The 22,481-nt window shown below is 36.6% G+C and overlaps 2 protein-coding genes across 2 annotated transcripts; both read right to left on the reverse strand.

The window, feature by feature from the left end:
* Positions 1 to 1,345: 1,345 nt before the first annotated feature.
* On the reverse strand, positions 1,346 to 19,401 carry phka1b (phosphorylase kinase, alpha 1b (muscle)). Its single transcript, XM_039694060.2, has 32 exons — positions 19,009 to 19,401; positions 17,775 to 17,933; positions 17,455 to 17,502; positions 15,770 to 15,938; positions 15,582 to 15,664; positions 14,800 to 14,880; positions 14,575 to 14,673; positions 14,318 to 14,464; positions 13,863 to 13,916; positions 13,629 to 13,751; positions 13,450 to 13,545; positions 12,378 to 12,485; positions 11,246 to 11,324; positions 10,990 to 11,124; positions 9,794 to 9,903; positions 9,551 to 9,695; positions 8,888 to 8,966; positions 8,733 to 8,803; positions 7,380 to 7,541; positions 7,212 to 7,288; positions 5,345 to 5,490; positions 5,100 to 5,253; positions 4,941 to 5,020; positions 4,793 to 4,871; positions 4,582 to 4,711; positions 3,228 to 3,329; positions 3,050 to 3,159; positions 2,928 to 2,972; positions 2,679 to 2,840; positions 2,528 to 2,581; positions 2,246 to 2,446; positions 1,346 to 2,105 (listed from the first exon to the last, which is right to left on the reverse strand). Exons 1-32 carry the CDS (start codon positions 19,084 to 19,086, stop codon positions 1,932 to 1,934), a joined length of 3,540 nt encoding a protein of 1,179 aa, XP_039549994.2. The 5' UTR covers positions 19,087 to 19,401; the 3' UTR covers positions 1,346 to 1,931.
* An 874-nt stretch (positions 19,402 to 20,275) lies between these two features.
* Positions 20,276 to 21,955, reverse strand: LOC120494601 (liver-expressed antimicrobial peptide 2). Its single transcript, XM_039693844.2, has 3 exons — positions 21,778 to 21,955; positions 21,115 to 21,278; positions 20,276 to 21,027 (listed from the first exon to the last, which is right to left on the reverse strand). Exons 1-3 carry the CDS (start codon positions 21,847 to 21,849, stop codon positions 20,988 to 20,990), a joined length of 276 nt encoding a protein of 91 aa, XP_039549778.1. The 5' UTR covers positions 21,850 to 21,955; the 3' UTR covers positions 20,276 to 20,987.
* Between the last annotated feature and the right edge of the window lie 526 nt (positions 21,956 to 22,481).

Here is a 22,481-nt window from a genome sequence, read left to right on the forward strand (position 1 = left end):
TGTCCGCTGGCTGTGCTGAAACCACGCCCACTCACGGGAAAAGCTGTTGATGACGGTGATATTAGCTGATTAGCTTTTGTAGACAGGAGGATGAAAGCTGAGGCGGGAGACCGTCGTTTCGGCCCCGTTCACCAGTAACAGCGGATTATCAGTCAATCCAAGTTGTCTCTGAGGAAAGTTTATAAAACGATCCAGTGTAAAATGATCACTACAGAGGCGGGTGTTGGGGGTGATCCTCAGCTCTTCATCAAGGTAACGTTAAGCTCTCTAAAAACCTCTTCTTGATGTGATCGTTTTTAAGATACCGATCTGTTTTGTACATGACCGCATCCAGGTAGTATCCCATGGATGTCCGTGTCGAAGGCATAGCTAGCTAGAAAACTGTAGGCTCAGCTGTAGTAACTAATAGTAGTACTGACAGTCATTAGCGATTGAGCGGTGAGTGTGCTCGGGGAGTGTGTGTGGAGAGAGGGAGATCAGACTCTGTGCTTCATCAAATAGGGGCGTGTCCAGCAGCTCATGGGTTCCAGTGCGTCACGGAGCCCAGTTTTAGCCCCGCCCAAAATTGCAATGGTGAAAAACTATTTAACGTCTAACTCCACATTTCATTACTTCACAGTTCACAGACTTTGTAATATGTTTTAGCAATACATATGTAACATTTATAATGTGTTTAGAACTTTTTTTTTTTTGTAGAATTGACTTTACAGGGACTTTAAGCTTTTCCAGCTTTTTCAACTTTAGTTAGTGTGTAATGTTGCTGTTTGAACATAAAAAAATATCTTTAAGGTTACAAGGCTCAAAGTTGACACCAAAATAAGATCCTTTAACAGAATCCCCTTTACAAGAACTTTATGGAAAATAGCTTGTTTTTGCAGCTTTTGTAAGCTCTTGCTTTTGTAAGACGGTTCACCGCTTCTTTAAAATTAACCATGGTTTTGTGATCGATTTGTATTAGTTTTCCAACGAATGTCACGATTAAATGGTGGATAACATTGCATCTATAATGTAAAAGAAAATTACAAACATGCCACTCTGAAACGTCCAGCGAAGTCTGTTCTTCGTTAACATTGTCAGGGTCTGAATCGCGCTTGAATTGGTTCGAAATTGATGCCATCCTCAATATTTACACTAGAGAAGAAATCCCAGTTATGGAGGTGTGGGACAGTTCCCGAACACGTGCTAAACCGGCCCAGCTAACCAATCACAGCACATTTCGATTTCAGAAGGAGGGGCTTCATCGAAATCGGCGAAAGTAATTTACTCTTATTGAATGTAAGCTCAAAGATGCACTAGTTCTCAACATCTAAGAGGCATGCTAGTGAAAAACAAGAAACAGTTGATTTGTCAGAGACAGCAAACATGTTTATTTTCTAAAATCAAAATAAATCTGGGCACCTCAATAAAACTCAATATTGCATTGCAAAAGCCTCTTAAACGTCTACAAACACTCTCAGTTAAGCTTAAGTACTCAAAAAGGGCACAAGTAAAACAATATTGTAAGTTCTCTTCAATTTAACAGACAAATAAATATGTTAAGTAAAATGAAATAGTCAAAGCCTACTCGCTGGATGTGCTGGTTTCGCCTCTCTTATATGCGATTCAGCCACTAGCTAATGCACTTCGCGTAAAGTAGCTTTGTTGACAAGTTTGGATGAGTTATGCCTGCTACAGACTGAGATTTCAGCAATCATACCAATCATGGATCTAATAAACTTGGGTACGTCAAAAGTAAAAGTTGATAATATCTTTGATACTCAGTAAAACTACTCAAATACTTTACACCACTGCAAAAGTAGCACGCTTTGCATTTAACTTGCCTCGTTCGCAAAAGACAAAATGGCTTTTTCACTTCACTTGTATTTACTCACAAAAATGTCTACAAAGATCAATAATACCTCATTATCTACATTTAGAATCAGTCTGGACCTTCATTGAAGGGCACAAGCTCCACTGGGAAGACAGTCTTCAACATAGCTAGCCACTGCTTTAGAAAGGTAGGTCATGCTTCCAAAGCGGCCACTGGGGGCGCTGTCATAGAGTAGCCTGCAGATGCCAGTCATGTGATCTCTCTCAAGGAGGCTTTCATGAGCTCCCAGTTCTTTCTGCAGAAACAGAATTTAGCCATGTTATTCAATCTATGAATTCCCATGACTCTATGAAATCCCTGAGCGAATGCAGTTTCCATTGCAATAGCTAGTCAGTTAAAATAAGGTAAATAAAGGACCCTCCTCAAGGAACTAACCTGATCATTGTAGAACATGTCACTGGCCATTTGTACAATACGCTCCACCTGAATGACACCACCCAGACTCTGGATGTTGACCTCGGCTAACATGGTCAGCACCAGGATGGCCTCCACCAACAACTGCCGGTATTCAGGCTGAGGAACGCGGTTCAACACTGTCTCCACATGCACGGCAAACTTTATTTCACCGGGCGTCATCTAGAAATGACACTGTTTAATTATCATTCTGTGAATTTAAGCCTAAAATATTACTTAATTTTATCTCTTTAAGTTGTTTACCTCTTTTGTCGTTGAAGATGGAAGCACAAAACCCTCAATGGACAGCCCATGACACTGTTAAATACAACTTACAAGTTACAAAGGAAAGCAAATGTGATGCTTAAGTTTGCCAAACCTGGCCTTGGCACTCATTGTGATGCGTCCTACTCACCTTCTGCAGAATCTTCCAGATGTTCTGATAGAATCCAACAGGGACTCTATTGAGAGCTCCATCTAGACGTCTGCGCCGAAGCCACTGGCCATGTCTGCTGTCACGCACCAACATGGTTCCTAATGATCCCTGAAATGACTGGATGGATGGAAGTCTGTATCTCTGGAAAACAATCAGATTAATTATACCTAAAGACATAGCTCAAACCTAAAAAAAAATGTAAGGCATATTTGACTCAGATCTACTTACACCTGATTCAATGTTTGCAATATCCAGCGAATGGACTGAGACAGCCTGAAAAAGTGGGTGGTGTTTATCTACTCCAATTAGATTGAGACGCAAAACCATTTTAAATCCAAGCATTTTCTCACCATTTTGATATCACCACCGTGTCTACTCGCAACTTTCACTTCAGTTTTGGTGGATTTGGTCTCGTCGTGGATACTGACAGGAGAGCTGACCACATTTCCTGTTGAGCGCACTGGCACAAAAATACAACTGATAAATACAAATTAACAGACCAAATGAGTGAAGTATGAATATATTTACCACTTTTTTGAACACCAAACTCTTTGCCACTGAGAATGTGAAGCAGCAGGTTCTTCATCTCAAATGGGCTCATATTCATCAAACTCTCTGTAGCCTCCTCACCTAAAGAAAAAGCGAACGGACACTTACAAGCTTTTTACTTATGGACTTGTAGTAATAATGAAAATAGTGAAATGTATTGGAAACCAAAAAGTTGTTGAATTGCACTAATTGGAAAAATAAATTTGACTTATTTCTCAGTTAAAGGAGTAGTTCACTTTTGAAAAAACTTTTGCTGATAATTTACTCACCCCCATGTCATCCAAGATGTCCATGTCTTTCTTTCCTCAGTCGAAAAGAAATTTAGGTTTTTGATGAAAACATTCCAGGATTTTTCTCCATATAATGGACTTCAATGGGAACCGGATGGTTCAAGGTCCAAAAGACAGTGTTAATAACAGTTTCAGATGCAGCTTCAAATGTCTTTAAACGACACCAGACGATGAATAAGGGTCTTATCATGCGAAACGATCGGTTATTTCAAAACTTATTCCAAAAATGCAACTTTTCTAAGGACAAATGCTAGCCTTGCTATATTCTCTGAGGCGCGTTTGTAACGTCACGTAATACGTAATTACGTTCAAAAGGTCACGGGCGACGTAGCCGGAAGTACAGAATCAAAATCGTCCGACATCGTTGTTTTTCCTTTTAATTACTTTTTTTTGTAAACGGTGTTGGAGTTAGTTTGCACGTTCAACCTATGCGTTCAACTTGTAAACACTGACTCTGTACTTCCGGCTACGTCGCCCGTGACCTTTTGAACGTAATTACGTAATACGTGACATTGCAAACGCGCCTCACAGAATAGAGCAAGGCTAGCATTTGTCCTTAGAAAAGTTACATTTTTGGAATAAGTTTTGAAATAACCGATCGTTTCGCATGATAAGACCCTTATTCATCGTCTGATGTCGTTTAAAGACATTTGAAGCTGCATCTGAAACAGTTATTAACTGTCTTTTGGACCTTGAACCGTTTGGTTCCCATTGAAGTCCATTATATGGAGAAAAATCCTGGAATGTTTTCATCAAAAACCTAAATTTCTTTTCGACTGAGGAAAGAAAGACATGGACATCTTGGATGACATGGGGGTGAGTAAATTATCAGCAAAAGTTTTTTCAAAAGTGAACTACTCCTTTAATGCAATTCATCATGATTTATTGTTTCATAATGAAATAGTCTTTAGAAACCAATATATTGTTTTATTTCCATATCACTGTACATTAAGCCTAAAACTGGCTTTCCTTTAATCACATTATTTTTATAGTTTAAGTACAAAAGAAAATGAAAAGGTTTAATGGAACAAGATCTGAGATACCTGAACAGCTGAGGGACTGGGCGAGCTCAGTGACCATGACCTGAAGAATGAGGCCAATGCGGAGGCGGAACATTTCACTGAAGATTTTCGGCTGGGTTCGAATGATCATACCCAGAAACACCATTATCTCCTGCCAGGAGCATAAACGAGTGTCTGTCAGTGGAATTAAAACGTACAAGGTTGCGAAGTGGATCTGACCTCCAGCTCGAACCTGAGTGAGAATGGCGATGGTGAGGTTCTTCTCGCTCGCCTCATCGATCAGCCTCGCCAGCTTGTCTGGAGGCATAGGACTATACGGAGACAAAGATCGTACTATGAACAGGTAAACGAGAATGTGAACAGTATTTGTGTGTACTCACGCTGAGATAGTTTTCTCTCTTGGTTCAGGAGGAAGGCCAACTGTTAAATGTTTCTGATGAATTAGCAAATCCGAGCATGCCTGTTAATGGAAAACATATAACTTGAATTTACATACAGTCACAATGAACTATTATGATAGTGGCAGCACTGATACTCACGGCATCGAGTTCTTCTACTTTCTTGCGTAGCATCCCGCTTATCATCCGGATGAGACCCCAGTGTTTCAGGTTTCCTGCCTTTTCATACAAATCACTCAGTATTCGTCTTACCGTCCAACCTTTCCCATGTAGCTGGGTGTCCCATTCCATTCCCCTTATAACAGAAATCCCAAACGTAACCTCGAAAGCTATTTCTCAGGACGCAGATCTAACAAAACTTGTCACATAGTTTTGGCGATACTGACTTGTCTATGAAGAGTATGTAGAGAATGTCAGCCTGATCCTGTAAGTTCTGACTTTGTTTCAGCATCTGCACTAGGGCTAGGTAGTCAATCCCGCCATTGACATCTCTGGGCAGGTTCAACGAATGAGGGGCCTGTGTCTCAGATATCTTTGCGTGGAAAAAAGTCATGACAGCACATTGTGAGATGAGAACAGAGCCCATTTTCTTTTTTTTAAGAAAATAAATTCTTCAGATCCGTTAATCTCTCTGAAGTGAATCACATTATTACAGACTGCATTTTGAAGTAAAACAGTATTTGATCTGAATAAAGGCAAAGGTACCTAGCTGTGTACTTCAAAGAATGGTTCACCCAAACATTTTGTCATTACTCAATACTCACTATTTTTTCAACACAAAAGAAGATATTTTGAAGAATATGGGTAACCAAACAGATGACAGAAGCCATTGAATTCTATAGTGTTTTTTTTTTCTATGAAATTATGAAATTCAGTGGGGTTCATCAACTGTTTGGTTACCCATATCCTTCAATTATCTTCTTTTGTATTCAGGAGAAGAAAGAAACTCATACAGTGAATACGTAATGACAATATTTTCATTGTTGGGAGAACTATCCCTTTAAATTTAAAGTTGCAATCACAGAAACAATATACAATCACTTAAAGGGTTTGTTCACCCAAAAATGAAAATTAAGTCATTAATTACTCACCCCCATGCTGTTCCAACCCCGTAAGACCTTCGTTCATCTTCGGAACACAAATAAATATATTTTTGATTGAATCTGAGGGCTGGATCACTCTTCCATAGACTGCATAAGGGACTGGCTCTTGACGGCCCATAAAGGTTTAAATATTCCATGTGCCTACAGCGGCTCAATTATAAGTTTATCAAGCGACGAGACTACTTTTTGTGCGAAAAAAACATAAATAACGACTTTATTCCACTATTCCATTACTTCCTTATGGGCGCATGCGCGAGAACTGAGACGAGGACGTTCTCATTCGTCTACTTCTTGTTACCGGCTGCTCACTGCTTAGGAGTATTACTGCCCCCAACCGTATAAGATGATGTGCTGATATAGCTGGAAGCGCAAAACTTTCTGTTTACAAGCAGAGGAAGATGCGCGCTGTACATACGCTTTTCAATTTGCGTATTTTCCGCACTATAAGGTGCACTTAAAAGCCTTTAATCTTCTCAAAAAACGACAGTGTTCCTTATAATCCGGAGCGCCTTATATATGGATCATCATTTTACACGGTAGGTGGCGGTAAAACTCCTAAGCGGTGAGCAGCCGGTAACAAGAAGTAGACGAATGAGAACGTCCTCGTCTCAGTTCTCGCGCATGCGCCCATAAGGAAGTAATGGAATAGTGGAATAAAGTCGTTATTTATGTTTTTTTCGCACAAAAAGTAGTCTCGTCGCTTGATAAACTTATAATTGAGCCACTGTAGGCACATGGAATATTTAAACCTTTTCTTTAATGACTTTATGGGCCGTCAAGAGCCAGTCCCTTAGGAAGCCTATGGAAGAGTGATCCAGCTCTCGGATTCAATCAAAAATATCTTTATTTGTGTTCCGAAGATGAACGAAGGTCTTACGGGGTTGGTACAGCATGGGGGTGAGTAATTAATGACTTAATTTTCATTTTTGGGTGAACTAACCCTTTAACAAACTCTAAAAACATTGTTGGAAGATTTCACATTATCACTAAAACAGTTTCTTCATTTAGAAATCAATGGATTTTTTTCTTCTGGAGCCTGACTGGAAAAAAAAATCAAACATATTTTTATAGATAGCAGAAACAGCCAAATGATTATTCTAATTATTACTTAAATCTTCACAGTGAAAGCCAGTCATTTTGTTTTATCTACCTTTCCTTTGTTATCCGGCAAATTAAGGTTTGGTGGTGGAGAACGGAAAAGTTTAGTTGGAAGGTACATGTGCACATCTGCAGAAAGTTCAAAATTAAATTTATGAGTAATTACTGAGGGCAGCTTTTAAACAAAACGAATGTCTAAAAAGCCCCATTCTGAACTCACTGTGTATATTGAGCTCTCTGGCTTTGTGCACCAGAGACACCATTTCCCGTGTCTTTTTTGCTGCTGCCCTGAAGCGTCTGAGTCCTCCTTTAGTGGCACTAATAGGATTTTCCTGATGAACCGCCAGTAACTGGTCCAGATACACAGCCAGGTCATCCACCTCTGCACAAACACACACACACACTCGCACAATTAAGTAAAAGCATCAGAGGGTTGAGCACTTCTTTTGTCACTTTTGAGATGTAACTGAGTATTTCACTGATATATAAAACTGTAACAGCAGTCATCCACCCATGCAGGCAAACTGTCTTACAGAGTGACTTTCAACCACAGGCCACACATTTCAACATAAAATGTCATGCAGAAAAGGAAAAAACTGCAAGTCAACAGCCAACAAACCCCTGGCAGCTCACTTAAACCTTCCAAACAAGAATGTTTGTCAGTAATCTTTCACTCTTAGTCGAACCATTGTTTAGGAGATTCGTTAATAAATTAGACTCCTCAGCAAAATGTATTGGGATCCATTAGCACAGGGATTGCACATGCAAAGTAAAGTGGCAAAGAAACAACATGGCAAAAAAAAACTGCTTTCTGAATAACATGAAGCATACTTTTAAGTATTATTATGTAAATAATATACTTTAGTTAAGAGTGAACGTAATGTAATATTTTCAGACACGTTATTGCATGTTAATTTAAATTAAATTGCAATGTTTTATGGTTTACTTTTATATTAAATGCAATCAGGTGAACTTTAGCATGTTTTTTAACTATTTAAGTAAAACATCAGAACAAGAACTTTACAAGTATTAAGTCATTTATATGTGCTTTAGTAAGACAACACTTCAAAATGAGTACAAAAAAGTACCTTAAATGTAGGTTTACATTATTACAAAGTGCACTCTTTTTAAGTACACTTAGGTGGCCTTTTATTTCAGTAATATATAATATTATTGGAAAGTATGTTTTTTAAATATACTTTCAAGATTTTAAGTACTGTATACTACAAATGCAAATTCAATATAATTAAGCAAAACATATTTTTACAAGGGATAGTTCACCGAAAAATGAAAATTCTGTCACCCTCATGTCATTCCCAATCCAAACCTATATGACTTTCTTCCTTCCGTGGAACACAAAACAAATTTTTTATATATATATGTATTTTGAAAGTTAGCGGCTACAATGGGTCAAAATTGACTTTGATTGTATGGACAAAAACAGTGAGACACTTTTTAAAATATGTTATTTTGTGTTACACAGAAGTAAGAAAGTCATTTTTCTTATTTTTGGATGAATTATCTCTTTGGTTTTAGTCGTTGTTGGCGTGCTGATAGCTGGTGGCGCACTCACCACAGTCCATAAATGTAAGATGGGCACAACAGGAGGTGTCAAGAAAAGCGGAAAGTTTCCCAGTCTTAACCCTTGAAATGTAAAACTGATTTGATTTCAGCCTATTTCAGGTATGTAACAAATATTAAATCTGAGAACCTCTTTAAATACGTTACCCTGCTCCTCCAAAGTAACCATCCTGTAGTTTTTTCAAGGTTGCCAATACAACAGGATCAATGTGTTTGTGGTCATCGGCTGCGAAGGACAAAAACAAAATGAGTGTTTCAGAAAGAGAAAGCTGCTGTCTGCATATTAAAGGGTTAGTTCACACAAAAATTAAAATTATTTCATTATTTACTCACCCAAACACGTAAGACTTTCGTTTGTCTTCAGAACTCAAATGAAGATATTTTTAACTCAATCTTAGAGATTTCTCTCCCTCCATTGACACTATGCAACTACCACTTTGGCGCTTCAAAAAATTCATAAAGAGATTGTAAATCTAATCCATACATATCAAGCAGTTTAGTCCAAAGAGATTCAATCGCTTATGATTAACAGATACACAAGAATGGACCTCATGGTTCTTCTTGCTGAAGCTCAAACGTGCTGTGTAACACCTCATTGGTTCTTGGACATCAAGCAAGCTTGAACTTTCGTTTATCATTACTGATGCGCTGATGAATGTTTATATGTGAATAAAAGCCTAAATTATATCTGTTCAGCATATAAAGTGATCGTGTCACATCAGAAAATTCAAACTAAACCACTCGATTAATATAAATTAGTCTTATAACCTCTTTATTAACTTTAAGGGTGGTAAGTATTTTTTCACTTACTGAGCATGCCGTGTGAAATTGGGAACGTTACTGTGGGTCGGCCGGTCATCCTCCAACGGGAACAGAGGTAGGAAAGGTCGATACGGAGCATCTCCACAATCATGTGATTGTCCAGGGCTAGATAGAACTCATGATGGTCTACAAACTACACATTCAATCAGGGCCAAAACAAACAAATTTCCTGTGGATGCTAAATATTCAAATAGATACCAACAGCAACTTTGAATTCACAAGCTGACGTACTTGAGGTGTGAAGGTAAAGATGGTGTTGCGAATAATGTAGAATTTTGATGTTCCAAGCACACCAATTCGCCGGTACGGCCGCCCAGTTAGTCCCAACCTTTGGTTGCGCCCTGAGAAAAAGACCAACATTTTTTGCTCACAATTAATCAAAGATCAAACCAAAAAAGCCCCATAAGCATCAGAAAAGTAGTCATTCTATTTGTGCATTATATTTCAAGTCTTCTAAAGCCATTTGAAAACTTTGTGAGGAACAGAGGAACAGACTGAAAATTAATTCATTGTTAACTGAAAATCTTTCTGTGCTCACCATTCACTTCCAGTGGAGGTGAGGCACCTATTATGCTAAATTCACTTTTACATAGCGTTTGAACGTTAAATGTGTGTTTGTTGGTAGTGTGTGTACACAACCACCCTATAATGATAAAAATACACCCACTGTTTTTTTTGGGGGGGATCCCCATCCCCATAAAAGCACTGTCTCAGAACAAGCCGTTCTCAGATTCGGGGCAATGTGACGTACTTTTGCACAAGCCCCTCCCACGACTGTAGATGGACACTGCAGTTTTAGCATTAGAAATATTTACAGCTTAAATATTTAACCATGCTGAATTTCAGCCCATAAAAATGCTAGCCCTAACAATATAATGCATTAAAATGAAAAAAAAAAAAAAAAATTCAAGTAGTTCAATTCAACATGCAATTTGTTTACATTTGGTATTTTTTACTTCAATAAAATACGTTTCAACCATAATTAAACTAAACTATGCCTGTTCTATCTCCTGCGTATATTCTCTGACCCTGTAGAAATCATTGTCTGACTCGAAATGAACACCGCTACTGGGTTTCTTTTTTGATATTATCATTCCGTGAGATGAGATTGTCCTGACACTGAGCAGGAGCAGACAGTAGACGGGCTTTGGCAAGTGAAGCTCCGCCCTCTGTGCCGGCAGCAACAGCTCATTTGCATTTAAAGGGATAGACACAAAATGCTGTAAAAAACGATCTGTTGGGAATTTTGAGCTAAAACTTCACATACACAACCTGGGGACATCAGAGACTTATTTTACATCTTGTGAAAAGGGGCATAGGTGCCCTTTAAAAAAACTCATTTTATTTCACAGACGTTTGGAAAGACAAAAAAGTGAGTAAAATATATTTTTTTTTTGTGTTAACGATTCCTTCCACCCTGAGTTCACCTAGTCTGGCATAGATGTGACTGAGGACTCTTGAGGGCTGAACACGGATTGGATGAACGTCCTCCAGGGTTTCTGAGTCAATGCCGTTGCTCTGCAGGAGCTGTTTAATCTCATCGCTTTCTGCCAGGATAGACACTGAAAACAAAAGAATGGAGAAAAGCCAATGTAAATATGCTGAGACTAATGATTCAAAGTCAAACAGTTTTCTAAATTGATTAACCCAGATTTAGCTATTGTCAAACACTGTAGGTCTTACCTTGAACTACAACATCAGGCTTGGGAACAGTGGAGAGGCGTCTATTGAGAGGATCAATTTCTCCAGCTGCTAAAAAACCCTATAAAGTCAAAAACAACATTATTTCACATATACAGGAGGAACATACTGTACATGATCATAATATGTGTATCAATAGCTCCACAGCCCACAGAATGGAGTATGCATACTGTACTTATATGTCAGTGTAGCGTCAGTATAGCATTACTCAACATTTATTAACAATTAAAGTTTTTTTTTATTAAGCATATTTTTATGCAAAGCAACCTAAAAAAAATCAATAACAAACAATAATGCCACAATACCTCCATTCCTGAAGCTAAACTGTTGGAACAGTCATTTATCAATAATATATGAGTTTTGAGTATGGTGAATTTTATGATTTATCTAGATACCCTTATATATGATTTTAACATGAATAATTCATATTAAATAAATAATTTAACCATACATCGTCTCCACCTTAGTCCCGCGAGCCTGCGGCTACGCCTTAGTCCTTCAGTCCTATGTGCTCCATGTCAATTCGCTAGTATGTACACTCTTTTTTTAAAGAAAAAGCACATACTTCTGAGTGTGTAGCACAAGAGTAGGGAAGGTTTGGTTTATACTATCGCTCTGTCGCATAGTTACATGCATCCTGTCACTGTAAAACTGGCCTGTCAATCACCTTGTCACAGTTGACATCCTCCACATTTAGTTTAATTTAATTTCCTATAATGGAGAGAAAAGAAGTAGCATGCTGATCTGCCAGTTGTGGGTCTTTCAAGCAGAGAGCTCTCCACATAATCTTAGTCTGCATTGCTCAACGTGACACTTATATCTTATTCCATCGAAAATATAGTAAACAGTGTTATTTAATTACTTTTTATTGTTTTTTTCTTTTATATGCATAAATATGAAATATATTACATGTATTTTTTATGTATCTTAATTTATTGTTAAATCTTTTTTTATAATTGAACTGAACTGTATTAATGAAATGAGTATAGGATAAATGAGTTGAAACAGGTGTGTTTCATAAGGGAGACAAAGTGCAGGGGGCCTCCAGGACCTGATTGAGAAACATTGCAGTTCAGCATTACCATATAGAGTGTTTTTATAGAATTTACTGTACCTCTGCCAGCAGGTTACCCAATATGTACAGAGACTGGCCCCATTTCAGTGGACACTTGCCTACTGGCACTCTCTCCACTGTGTGAGGATTAGCATACTCTTCATCAACCTAGTTGAAATGACACATACCAAAAAAAAAACAAGGAAAGACCATTTTTCCTTTGGAATAACCTAGAAAGAATCACTGAAGCAGGAATCTGGCTTTAGCAGTACTAAATCCAGTGCTTTAGTGTTACAGGAGTGGTTCACTTTTAAAAAAAACTTTTGCTGATGATTTACTCACCCCCATGTCATCCTAGATGTCCATGTCATTCTTTCTTCAGTCGAAAAGAAATTAAGGTTTTTGATGAAAACATTCCAGGATTTTTCTCCATATAATGGACTTCATTGGTAACCAAACGGTTCAAGGTCCAAAAGACAGTTTCAGGGCAAACTGTTCAAAGGGCTTTAAACGATTCCAGACGATGAATAAGGGTCTTATCAAGTGAAACGATCGCTCATTTAAAAAAAAATAACAAAGTTTAAGTTTTATAAGATCAAATGGTCGCCTTGCTCTGTTCTGTGATGCGCGTTCGTGACTCTCCTGTTCGAACTCGTTCATCAAAATGAACAAATCTTTTTTGTGTCATTTGGTTCATTAAATGAACAAAATGAACGAGTTGACTCGGGAAAAGATTTGTTTACTTTGATGCTAGGAGAGTCACGAACGCGCATCACACCCTAACCCTAACAGAGCAAGGCGAGTATGATCTTATAAAACTTAAACTTTGTTATTTTTTTTAAAATGAGCGATCATTTCGCTTGATAAGACACTTATTCATTGTCTAAAATCGTTTAAAGCCCTTTGAACAGTTTGTAGTTTGCATTGAAACTGTCTTTTGGACCTTGAACCATTTGGTTCCCATTGAAGTCCATTATATGGAGAAAAATCCTGCAATGTTTTCCTGGAATTTCTTTTCGACTGAAGAAAGAATAACATGGACATCTTGAATGACATGGGGGTGAGTAAATTATCAACAAAAGTTTTTTTTAAAAGTGAACTACTCTTTTAAGAGAAAAATAACAGATTGTACCTTCTCTGGAGGAACACTGTAAAGCTCAGGAACCAATCGTAATCCATTCTTCCCTCTGATGAGGATGCCATCTAAAGCCTCTCTGTACTCCTGAACCTAAATAAGAGAGGAACAATCAAGAGAGCATTGTTTTCTGAAGAATTGTCAGGTATTTATTGACTATAGTAAATTGTTTGTACCTGTTCTGGACTGTTGATAAAAATGCCATCCAGGATGAGGTATGTCCAGAACAGCGGCCATTCACACTCTATATTCTCAAAGAGCTTCAGCTCAGATGACTCGTAATACAATCGATTTGGGTCCTTAGAAAAGAGTGATTGTGTTGGAATAAGCTCCAAATACCCATACAAAAGACAGCCACAAACAAAAATGTGATATATCTTGTCCGACAAATTGTTCAAGCACGGTTTTACCTCTCGGGGTGTTTTGTGTCCATCTCTGAGAAAGCGACAGCATCCATATCTGCCCTATATGAGACAGTATGGGAGTAAATGAAGACGTGTTTGACGAAGCAACAATTTGCATGTTTTTATTCAATTTATAGAATGAATAAAATAACAAATAATATTTAATTGAATCAATTAAAAAAATAATAACAAATAGATCTATAATCTATATATTTAATGTATTTTTTATTTATTTAATTATTCAAATTTCACAATTTATTGATTTCTTAAATTTCTTTTTTTGTTAAATTTAAATATCCAGGATTTGGTGCTTCCTTCCATGTCATAAAGAGCAAAGTGTTAGTTGTCTTAAACTATTAATTTAAATCACGTATAAAACACTACTACTCCCTGGTTCCTGAAACACGTCAAGGGTAAAGTCAACTAAATGATTGCAGTAATTATAGATATCCATTATTCACCTGAAGTTTTGCAATGATTTCTTCTTTGGTGATATTAACAATGTCAATGTCCTCAACTGCAAATGCTGGATAAGAGATGATGGACAGAACCCCAGCGTCCACCTCTTTGGATGTGGATGCCCTCGGCAGCATCGAGCTGAGAATGGACTAAAGGATCCAAAAAGAGAAAAACATTCTGTTACTTTCATAAGGCTTGAAAACTCTAAAGATTATGGATGTTGTCCCCTCATGTGTGACATCATAAATTAGTTTATTACTTGGCAGTGCTGAATGTCATCAGCTAAAGCATGTACGACGGACTCTGGGCCACCCTTGGCACCGAAAAGGTTCAGTTCATCCAAAGCCTCCAAAGCTGCCTGAATAACGCAAGAGGTCATGTTATTTTATCACGGGGAGATCATTATTTGACACTTGTTTGACATGTGAAACAAACCAATTCTTAACTGACTATGCAATTTATCATTAAAACATAAATATTTCACCTTTGCCATTCCGATAGAGCTGACATTTATCTCAGGGATCCCTTTATTTGTCTTGTCTCCTCGTTCCCACATTCCAAAATCCTGAGGATAAATGTAATTCCCATAATACTCATGGAAAAATTTTGAATTAAAAAAACTTAATTAAAGGAGTAGTTCACTTTTAAAAAAAACTTTTGCAGATAATTTACTCACCCCCATGTCATCCAAGATGTCCATGTCATTCTTTCTTCAGTCAAAAAGAAATTAAGGTTTTTGATGAAAACATTCCAGAATTTCATATAATGGACTTCAATGGGAACCAAACGGTTCAAGGTCCAAATGAGAGTTTCAGTGCAGCTTCAAAGGGCTTTAAACGACGTCTTATCTAGCGAAACGATCGGTCATTTAAAAAATAAATAAAAAAGTTTAAGTTTTATAAGCACAAATGCTCACCTTGCTCTGTTCTGATGAGCGTTTGTGACTCTCCTGTTCAAACACGTTCATCAAAATGAACAAATCCTTTTTCGAGTCATGACACGAAGGGTCCTAGATAAGACCCTTATTCATCGTCTGGTGTCGTTTAAAGCCCTTTGAAGCTGCACTGAAACTCTCAGTTGGACCTTGAACCGTTTGGTTCCCATTGAAGTCCATTATATGGAGAAAATCCTGGAATGTTTTCATCAAAAACCTTAATTTATTTTCGACTGAAGAAAGAAAGACGCGGCCATCTTGGATGACATGGGGGTGAGTAAACTATCAGCAAAAGTTTTTTTAAAAGTGAACTACTCCTTTAAGGTGCTTACCGCTAATTTATACGCAGATTCAATGTAAAAGATCAGATTCTGGATGACGTCGACCTCATCACGTGTATAAATAATATTTAGCCCTGCGAATAAAAAGTGGTGAAAATCGAATCTGCTGTTTCACTCAAGCAACAGATTTAGACACATGTATGCTGCAAACACTTTAAATGTGATAAGTTCAATTAAACCTGATGCTGTCATTTGGGCCAGGAAGAGCAGGAAGATGGAGGTGGCATCCACCTGTAGATGACCCCATTCCTGATCACCAACGACAGTGGCACACGTTCCTGTATTGTACTTGGCATGAAGGCAATCTTTGGTGCTTTTGCTGTACTTGAACTTCTCCACCTTATCAAGCTGAAAGTTGAATACAGGTTCAAGTTACTGCCTTGTGACAAGTCTTTGAATTGGGACGCGATCTAGTGCACTCTCAGGAAAAAAGGTACAAAAGCTGTCACTGGGGCTGTACCTTTTCAAAAAGTACAATTTTGTACCCAAAGGCTGCATATTGGTACCTTAGTGGTACATATTAACACCTAAAATGTAAATATTACCACCTAAAATGGACATATTAGCTCATGAAATTGAGATATTAGCACCTAAAATGTACATATTAACACTTAAAATGTACTTATTATCACCTAAAATGTACATATTAACACATAAAATGTACATATTAGCACCTAAACTTTACATATTACTTAAAATGTACATATTAGCACCTAAAATGGACAAAAGTTTACCTTTTGAAATGGTACAGCCCCAGTGACGGCTTTTGTACCTTTTTTTCTGAGAGTGTGTCTGTCAATGTGTTGCCTTGATTGATAATTCATTTTACCTGTTGTCCAATTATTTTTCTCATTAGTTCTTCTGTGTATTTAGTGTTCAATCAGTCCTTGGTTCAGTGTTGTCTATGGTACGTGGTTTTGCTATTTCTCCTTCATTAGACTGTAGTTTCCTAAATATTTGTGTTTAAAAACTGTTATTTGAGCTTTCTCCTTCGGCTTCATTTTGCAATGTTAATAGCACCCACACGTGACACCAGACACGAGTGGCACTTTTAGTTTGTACCATGCTTCACATTGCACTAGTAAAGTGTCACATTTCAGTAACATGGAGCCCGCAATACTTAATATAATTCATCAATAGTGTGTATTAACCTGTTTGGTTTGGTTGATTCTTTATGTAGCTTAAATGTGTTTGTAATATTCCTTTTGCTTTAAAGAAACACAAACATACACTTGTTTGTCAATAATCCAGTAAAAATTAAATCCAGTAAAAATAAAAAATAGTTGAGGAGATAATAAGGTTTCAAGACAGTGTTGTGTACAATCACTAATGCACTCTAAACCTTAACAAGTTAGTTCAATACACTGTAATGTCTTAAAATGGCAATATAGGGTTGAAATTGGTGAGGAGTGAAGACTGTGATTCAGGTCAGAGAGAAATGGTATGTATTAGACAAAACTGTATGTTTGTTTGTTTGTTTTTTAATAAAAGAAATTCATATTTTTGTAAACAAGACCAATTAAATTGATCCAAAATTTGAAATGTTAAAAAAAATCTATTTCAAATAAACCCTGAAAAACTGTAGTAAAGTATTTGCTGTAAAAAACAATCAAGCATTCCATCACAGGAAAAAAACTTTTTCTTTTTTGTGTTTTGTAATCTAATAAATGCAGCCTTACTGATACCAGAATAATGTTCTCCTGCAAAGCAATTAAAAAATATTTTGAAATGGTCACCACAATTGTGACTTGATATGTACTGCAAAACATTATCTACACAGTATGCTTCAGATTTGATAGGATTTGTAATGAATCTTGACAGATTGATTTGCCTGTACTGGAATGAGAATGTTGTTTATCCATACCTGTCTTATCATACACTGCAGTAGTCCTCGCATGAGTTTGACCACACTCTGCAGAATGAGAAAAGACAGAGAACAAGCGAGAGAGAAAGAGAGCAGTGAGCCTTGACCGTGACCTTATCCTCTCCATCTGCTATGACCATGAAAGAAACATGAGCCAAATGATTTGCCCTCTGGCATTTTACATGATCTCCCAGACACAAACACTAATGAGCAGAAAATATTAAATGGCTGGGACATGTGCAGACATGGTCTTCGATGCCCTTTGACAAAATTGTATAGTTTTGCTTGTATCTCAACTCACTATGTATGCATGAACCAACCTGCTCCAGTTCATAGGCTTTGGCTTTGTCTTCATCCATGTCTGCATTCTTCCTGTAGGCCAGACTCAGAGCCCACACAGACAGGATGCAGTACACATTGTCTCTAACCCAGGCATGAGGTAACGTCTCATCTCCTGGGAGTAACCCTGTCACCGGATCCTGCAAAATATTATTTAAAAAAACATATATGTTATCCTGAGGGTCTATCAAACTAAAATGAATTATATTTATGTTGTATAAAGTGTCATTTAAAAGCATGACACTTTAAATTCTACATCTGTGTTCTCTTTCGTAATGAGTATTTTTACTTTAGCACAATCCTGTTGCCTTACAAGTGTTACGATTCGTTACATAAAATATTCTCAAATGCTCAATAACCCAAATTCAAACTCTAAACTCTCGTGTGAAAAAAGTGTGCTTAATAGAATTATTGAATGTACACTATTAGTGCATACTTTACATCTTAAAAGTATATTTTAAAAAAACTGTACTTGCATGAAATATAATACTACTGAAATAAAAGTTGACGGCTACTTAAAAAGTGCACTTTCATGCCAATGTTTCTTAACACACTTTAAAAAGCACACTTTGGGTAACAATTCAGTTTAGGGTCCAATTATCTCTATTATAGTTGCTTATTAGAATGCATATGATATTGACTGTTTCTTAGTACTTATAAAGCACATATTAATGCCTTATTCTGCATGACCTTTTACATCGCTTAACGGTAAACTTAACAACTACCTTACTAACTATTAATAAGCAGTAATTAGGAGTTTATTGAGGCAAGAGAAGTAGTTAATAGCTAGTTAATAGTGAAAATAAAGTGTAACTGCAATGACAAAGTGCAAAGTGTAAGTGCATAGTCGTATTACTCAGAACAAGGTTACACCTTAAAATAAAGTGTAACCTAAAATTGTAATTTCATTACAAATGTATTTAAATACATTAAGTTTAAGTTTCAATAGAAATTACATTAAATTATATTTTAGTGATAACACTTTACAATAAGATTTCATTTGATGGCATAGGTGACTACATTAGTTAAGAACTAATGAACAATCTACAGCAGTTATTACGGTAATTTTAAAGTTAATCTCGACATTTTTAACATAACACTCAGTTTTCACCTAAGGATCACAAAGTATTCTAAAGTGTAGCCTACTTTTTCAAAATAGCCTTTTTAATAGATGTTAACACACACTACCGTGAAAGTGAGAGATTTTTTGCTCACCTGGTGACAGAGGATTGTCTGTTGCAACGTTCTGGCATAGTTGTCGAGTTTCACTCCAGAATTACTGCGACTTCTCATAATAGTTCCAGTTTAGTTTCTAGCTCTCCAGTTTAGATGCAGTTTAGCTCTCACTAGCAGTGTGTCTTAGCTGGCGGTGGTCAAATATCAAGTACCGTAAATGTGAGGTAGGTAAATGTCAAGTTGTTCAGTATCTGTTACATCAGATGGCGTAACTAGTGTTGAACATGCACCATATCTTTATGGTTACAGGCAGAGTTTTTTCATCCATATAATAAAATCATTATTAAAAAATGAAAACATTTGAAAAATAAGGCTAGTATACAACACACTAAGCAAAATGTAGCTTCAACTGAAGAATATGTAAGCTTCTGTTGTTGTTTACAAAATTATTCAAGCAATTCAGTCATGCTCATTCGTTCATGCCAATACAACAGTTCAACAAAGAACATGTTAATAGTGAGAAACTTTTTTAGAACCAAAACTATAAATAGCCTAAATGCTGTCTTAAATTAAGTATCAACTTGGATGTTTAAGTCATTTCTTCTTAAATTACACTAAACAGACTTTAAAACGAATTTGCGAGTCTTGTATAACATTAAAAAAATATATTTTGATGTGTTAAAGGAGCAGTTCACTTAAAAAAAAAACAAAAAAACTTTGCTGATAATTTACTCACCCCCATGTCAAAGATATCCATAAAGAAATGACATGGATATCTTGGATGACATGGGGGTGAGTAAATTATCAGCAAAAGTTTTCTTTAAAAGTGAACCCCCTTAAAGCAATGTAAAACATAAATTTTTTTAACAGTGAATATTGTCACTTTCACATTTGTTTATTGTTGCTCCAGCAAAGAAAATAGGTCCAAATGAAGTCTCTCAGCGTAATAAACCGGTTTTATCAGAGCAACACACAACAGTTGTGTTTTGTTCCATAATGCATAATGAACGGGTTTAATCAAACGTTGATTCAATGATTCACTCATTACAGACACAGTCACTTGTGGCCATCTACTGGCGATGTAACACAGCAAAATCATTATGCTGATGAACTGCTGTTGACCAGTGTTTGTAAATTTGCATATAAAATATAAAAATATAAAATCAATAAATAAATTTGATTAAGTTTGATTTTAAGGACATTTTTGTTTGTTGTAAAAAGTTTTTTTGTACGATACTTGCTTCAAAAATATGCATAGCCTACTCTAAATTGAGCATATCACAATTACATAGCCTAAGTAAAGAGTAAACTAAAAGTTGCAGAAACAGAGGTATTTTTAGTGTTTTATTTGACAAACATAAACTTTGCTCTTTCATGTCAGAGAAGGACATGCAATCTTGGTACATGTGGAGGTCGTTCACAGTACAATGACATCAGTTTGTTACAGTACATTCTTGTGCAAATACTCCTCTCACTAACTTTAGGGGCATTAGATGGATTCAGAAAACTCAGACCATCCTGAGAAAGATGTGTACAGTGCAACTGTGCACGTTCTCTTACCGGCACTGTGCCTATAGGGTCGATACTACACAGGCCTTCTGTATGCCCTCATAGCTTATCAAATACAGTACTTTATATCAAATATCGCATGAATACAATTATTTATACACATATAGCTCTTAAAATGGTCTTCAAATTACTCATGCTCAGCTCTAGCCTTTTAATTAAAATGCTTACAGTATTGTATTGTAAAAAAAAAGTTTGGGCCAAGTCAAATATGTTAATGACCACTAAATAAGGTTATTAAATGCTTAGAACATAAAACATCTAAAGTGAAACCAATGTAACTTTTCAAGTCAGACTTCTCCGCACGCTCTTAACAGTAAGTATTTGTGCTACATAGACCACAGTTCAAAAATTAAAGTGCTTGCAACATACACACACATACACACAAAATATGGCCATAAAATAGTATGTCGGTGGACTCATACATGAATATGTTTCAGTCTTCCACTCCGCTATGAATGAACAGGCTCATTAAAAGAACAATGACCATTCCTGGGGGTAGAAAATATAATCAGTTTTAATAAAGGGCAGTTTTTAGGACATGATAAAAGGGGATGGATCATGGCAGCAGTGACGTACCTGCATAATCCAGTAGTGCACTCTATGCTGTCATGGCAGTACGCTCCGTATGGTTTGAACCCCATAATTCGCCACAAAGGGGACATTCGTATCTTGCGGTGCAGGATATGTGATGACTGAAGATCTGATCGCACCTCAGAAGTCACTAATGGCGCAGAGGATACCTAACATACATGTCACAGTCAGTATGCATTCACACAATAATAACTTCATTTAACTTTTTATTATTTAATAACTGGTAAATTATAGGGTAACATTTTACAACAAGGCCTTATTTGTTAACATTGAACTATGACAATAATATATTATTACAACATGTGCTTTTATATTGCTTTAACTCATCAAAATACTTATTTATAAGTCAGCTTAATGTAATTTAAGTTGCAATGACTTAAATATTCAAGATTGTACTTAAAAATTAAGGCAGCAACTTTTTACAGTAAGAACTAATAATGAGCAATATTGTACAGCATTTATTAATCTGTGTTAATTAAAATAGTATTGTTCATTGATAATGTTATTTCACAGTGCATTAACTAATGTTAACATTTTTAATGTCAAACAAAAAACTTTTTGTTTTTCTTTACAAAAAACATTTGCCTGCCAACCTGCATGTCCTCGCTGTCTTTGAAAAAAAGTTGTTGAAAAGAGGTGTAAACATACCTGATACATCAGCACGAGCAAGATCAGTGCGCAAAATCCACATTTTGCCAGGTGAAAGTGATGCAGATTCATTCTGGTGGTGTTTTTCCCTTAACTACTATAATGTCAGTGTGTCCAGGAGATTAGCTTAAACTTTGCAGTGGCCATGTGTATTTATAACCGTGCAACATTGACCACCCCACCCTCTCTGTCAGTCCATCTCTTCTGCTCTCGTACTCTGTAAGGCCATGCATGGCCAAGATAAAATCACGTGTTTAGTAAATATTTGAGTTTACGTAACCTTAATGCACACATAAGCATTAATGTAGCTTTTGGGATTGGTGGGAGTAAAGAAAAAAAGACTCAGAAGTTCTGACCTAAATGTTTTTTGAGATTTTAGCATGCTTTTTTACTTGCTAAATTAGATTGTTTTAATAAGCTGTATCCCACAAATTACGATTGCATGCGCCAGATCTCAAATTGGGATTTTTGCATTGGAACATACTTGCCTCTTGAAAATTATGTTAAAGGTAAAAAAAGAGATAAGAAACCTTTGTGTATTCTCCATTATCAAATAAGTATTTGATAATGGAGAATACACAAAGGTTTCTTATCTCTTTTTTTACCTTCAACATAATTTTCAAGAGGCAAGTATGTTCCCATCCATCTCTCTGAATCAATAGGTCATCATGTTCACTCAGATAACATGTTCATACTAAGAATCT

The sequence above is a fragment of the Pimephales promelas genome, chromosome 19 (assembly GCF_988280905.1).
Source record: "Pimephales promelas chromosome 19, fPimPro1.hap1.1, whole genome shotgun sequence".
NCBI classification, from domain to species: domain Eukaryota; kingdom Metazoa; phylum Chordata; class Actinopteri; order Cypriniformes; family Leuciscidae; genus Pimephales; species Pimephales promelas.

Bases quoted from the DNA above. Each gene is read 5' to 3' on its own strand.
- phka1b (XM_039694060.2), bottom strand. From the start codon at position 19,086: ATGAGAAGTCGCAGTAATTCTGGAGTGAAACTCGACAACTATGCCAGA. The intron at 17,934-19,008 runs GTGAGCAAAAAA...AATATTTTGCAG, and splicing joins AGACAATCCTCTGTCACCAG to GATCCGGTGACAGGGTTACT. The intron at 7,289-7,379 runs GTGAGTTCAGAA...AACTTTCTGCAG, and splicing joins CAGAGAGCTCAATATACACA to ATGTGCACATGTACCTTCCA.
- LOC120494601 (XM_039693844.2), bottom strand. From the start codon at position 21,849: ATGAATCTGCATCACTTTCACCTGGCAAAATGTGGATTTTGCGCACTG. The intron at 21,279-21,777 runs GTATGTTTACAC...CATGTATGTTAG, and splicing joins TGCTCGTGCTGATGTATCAG to GTATCCTCTGCGCCATTAGT. The intron at 21,028-21,114 runs GTACGTCACTGC...TTCTACCCCCAG, and splicing joins TGCACTACTGGATTATGCAG to GAATGGTCATTGTTCTTTTA.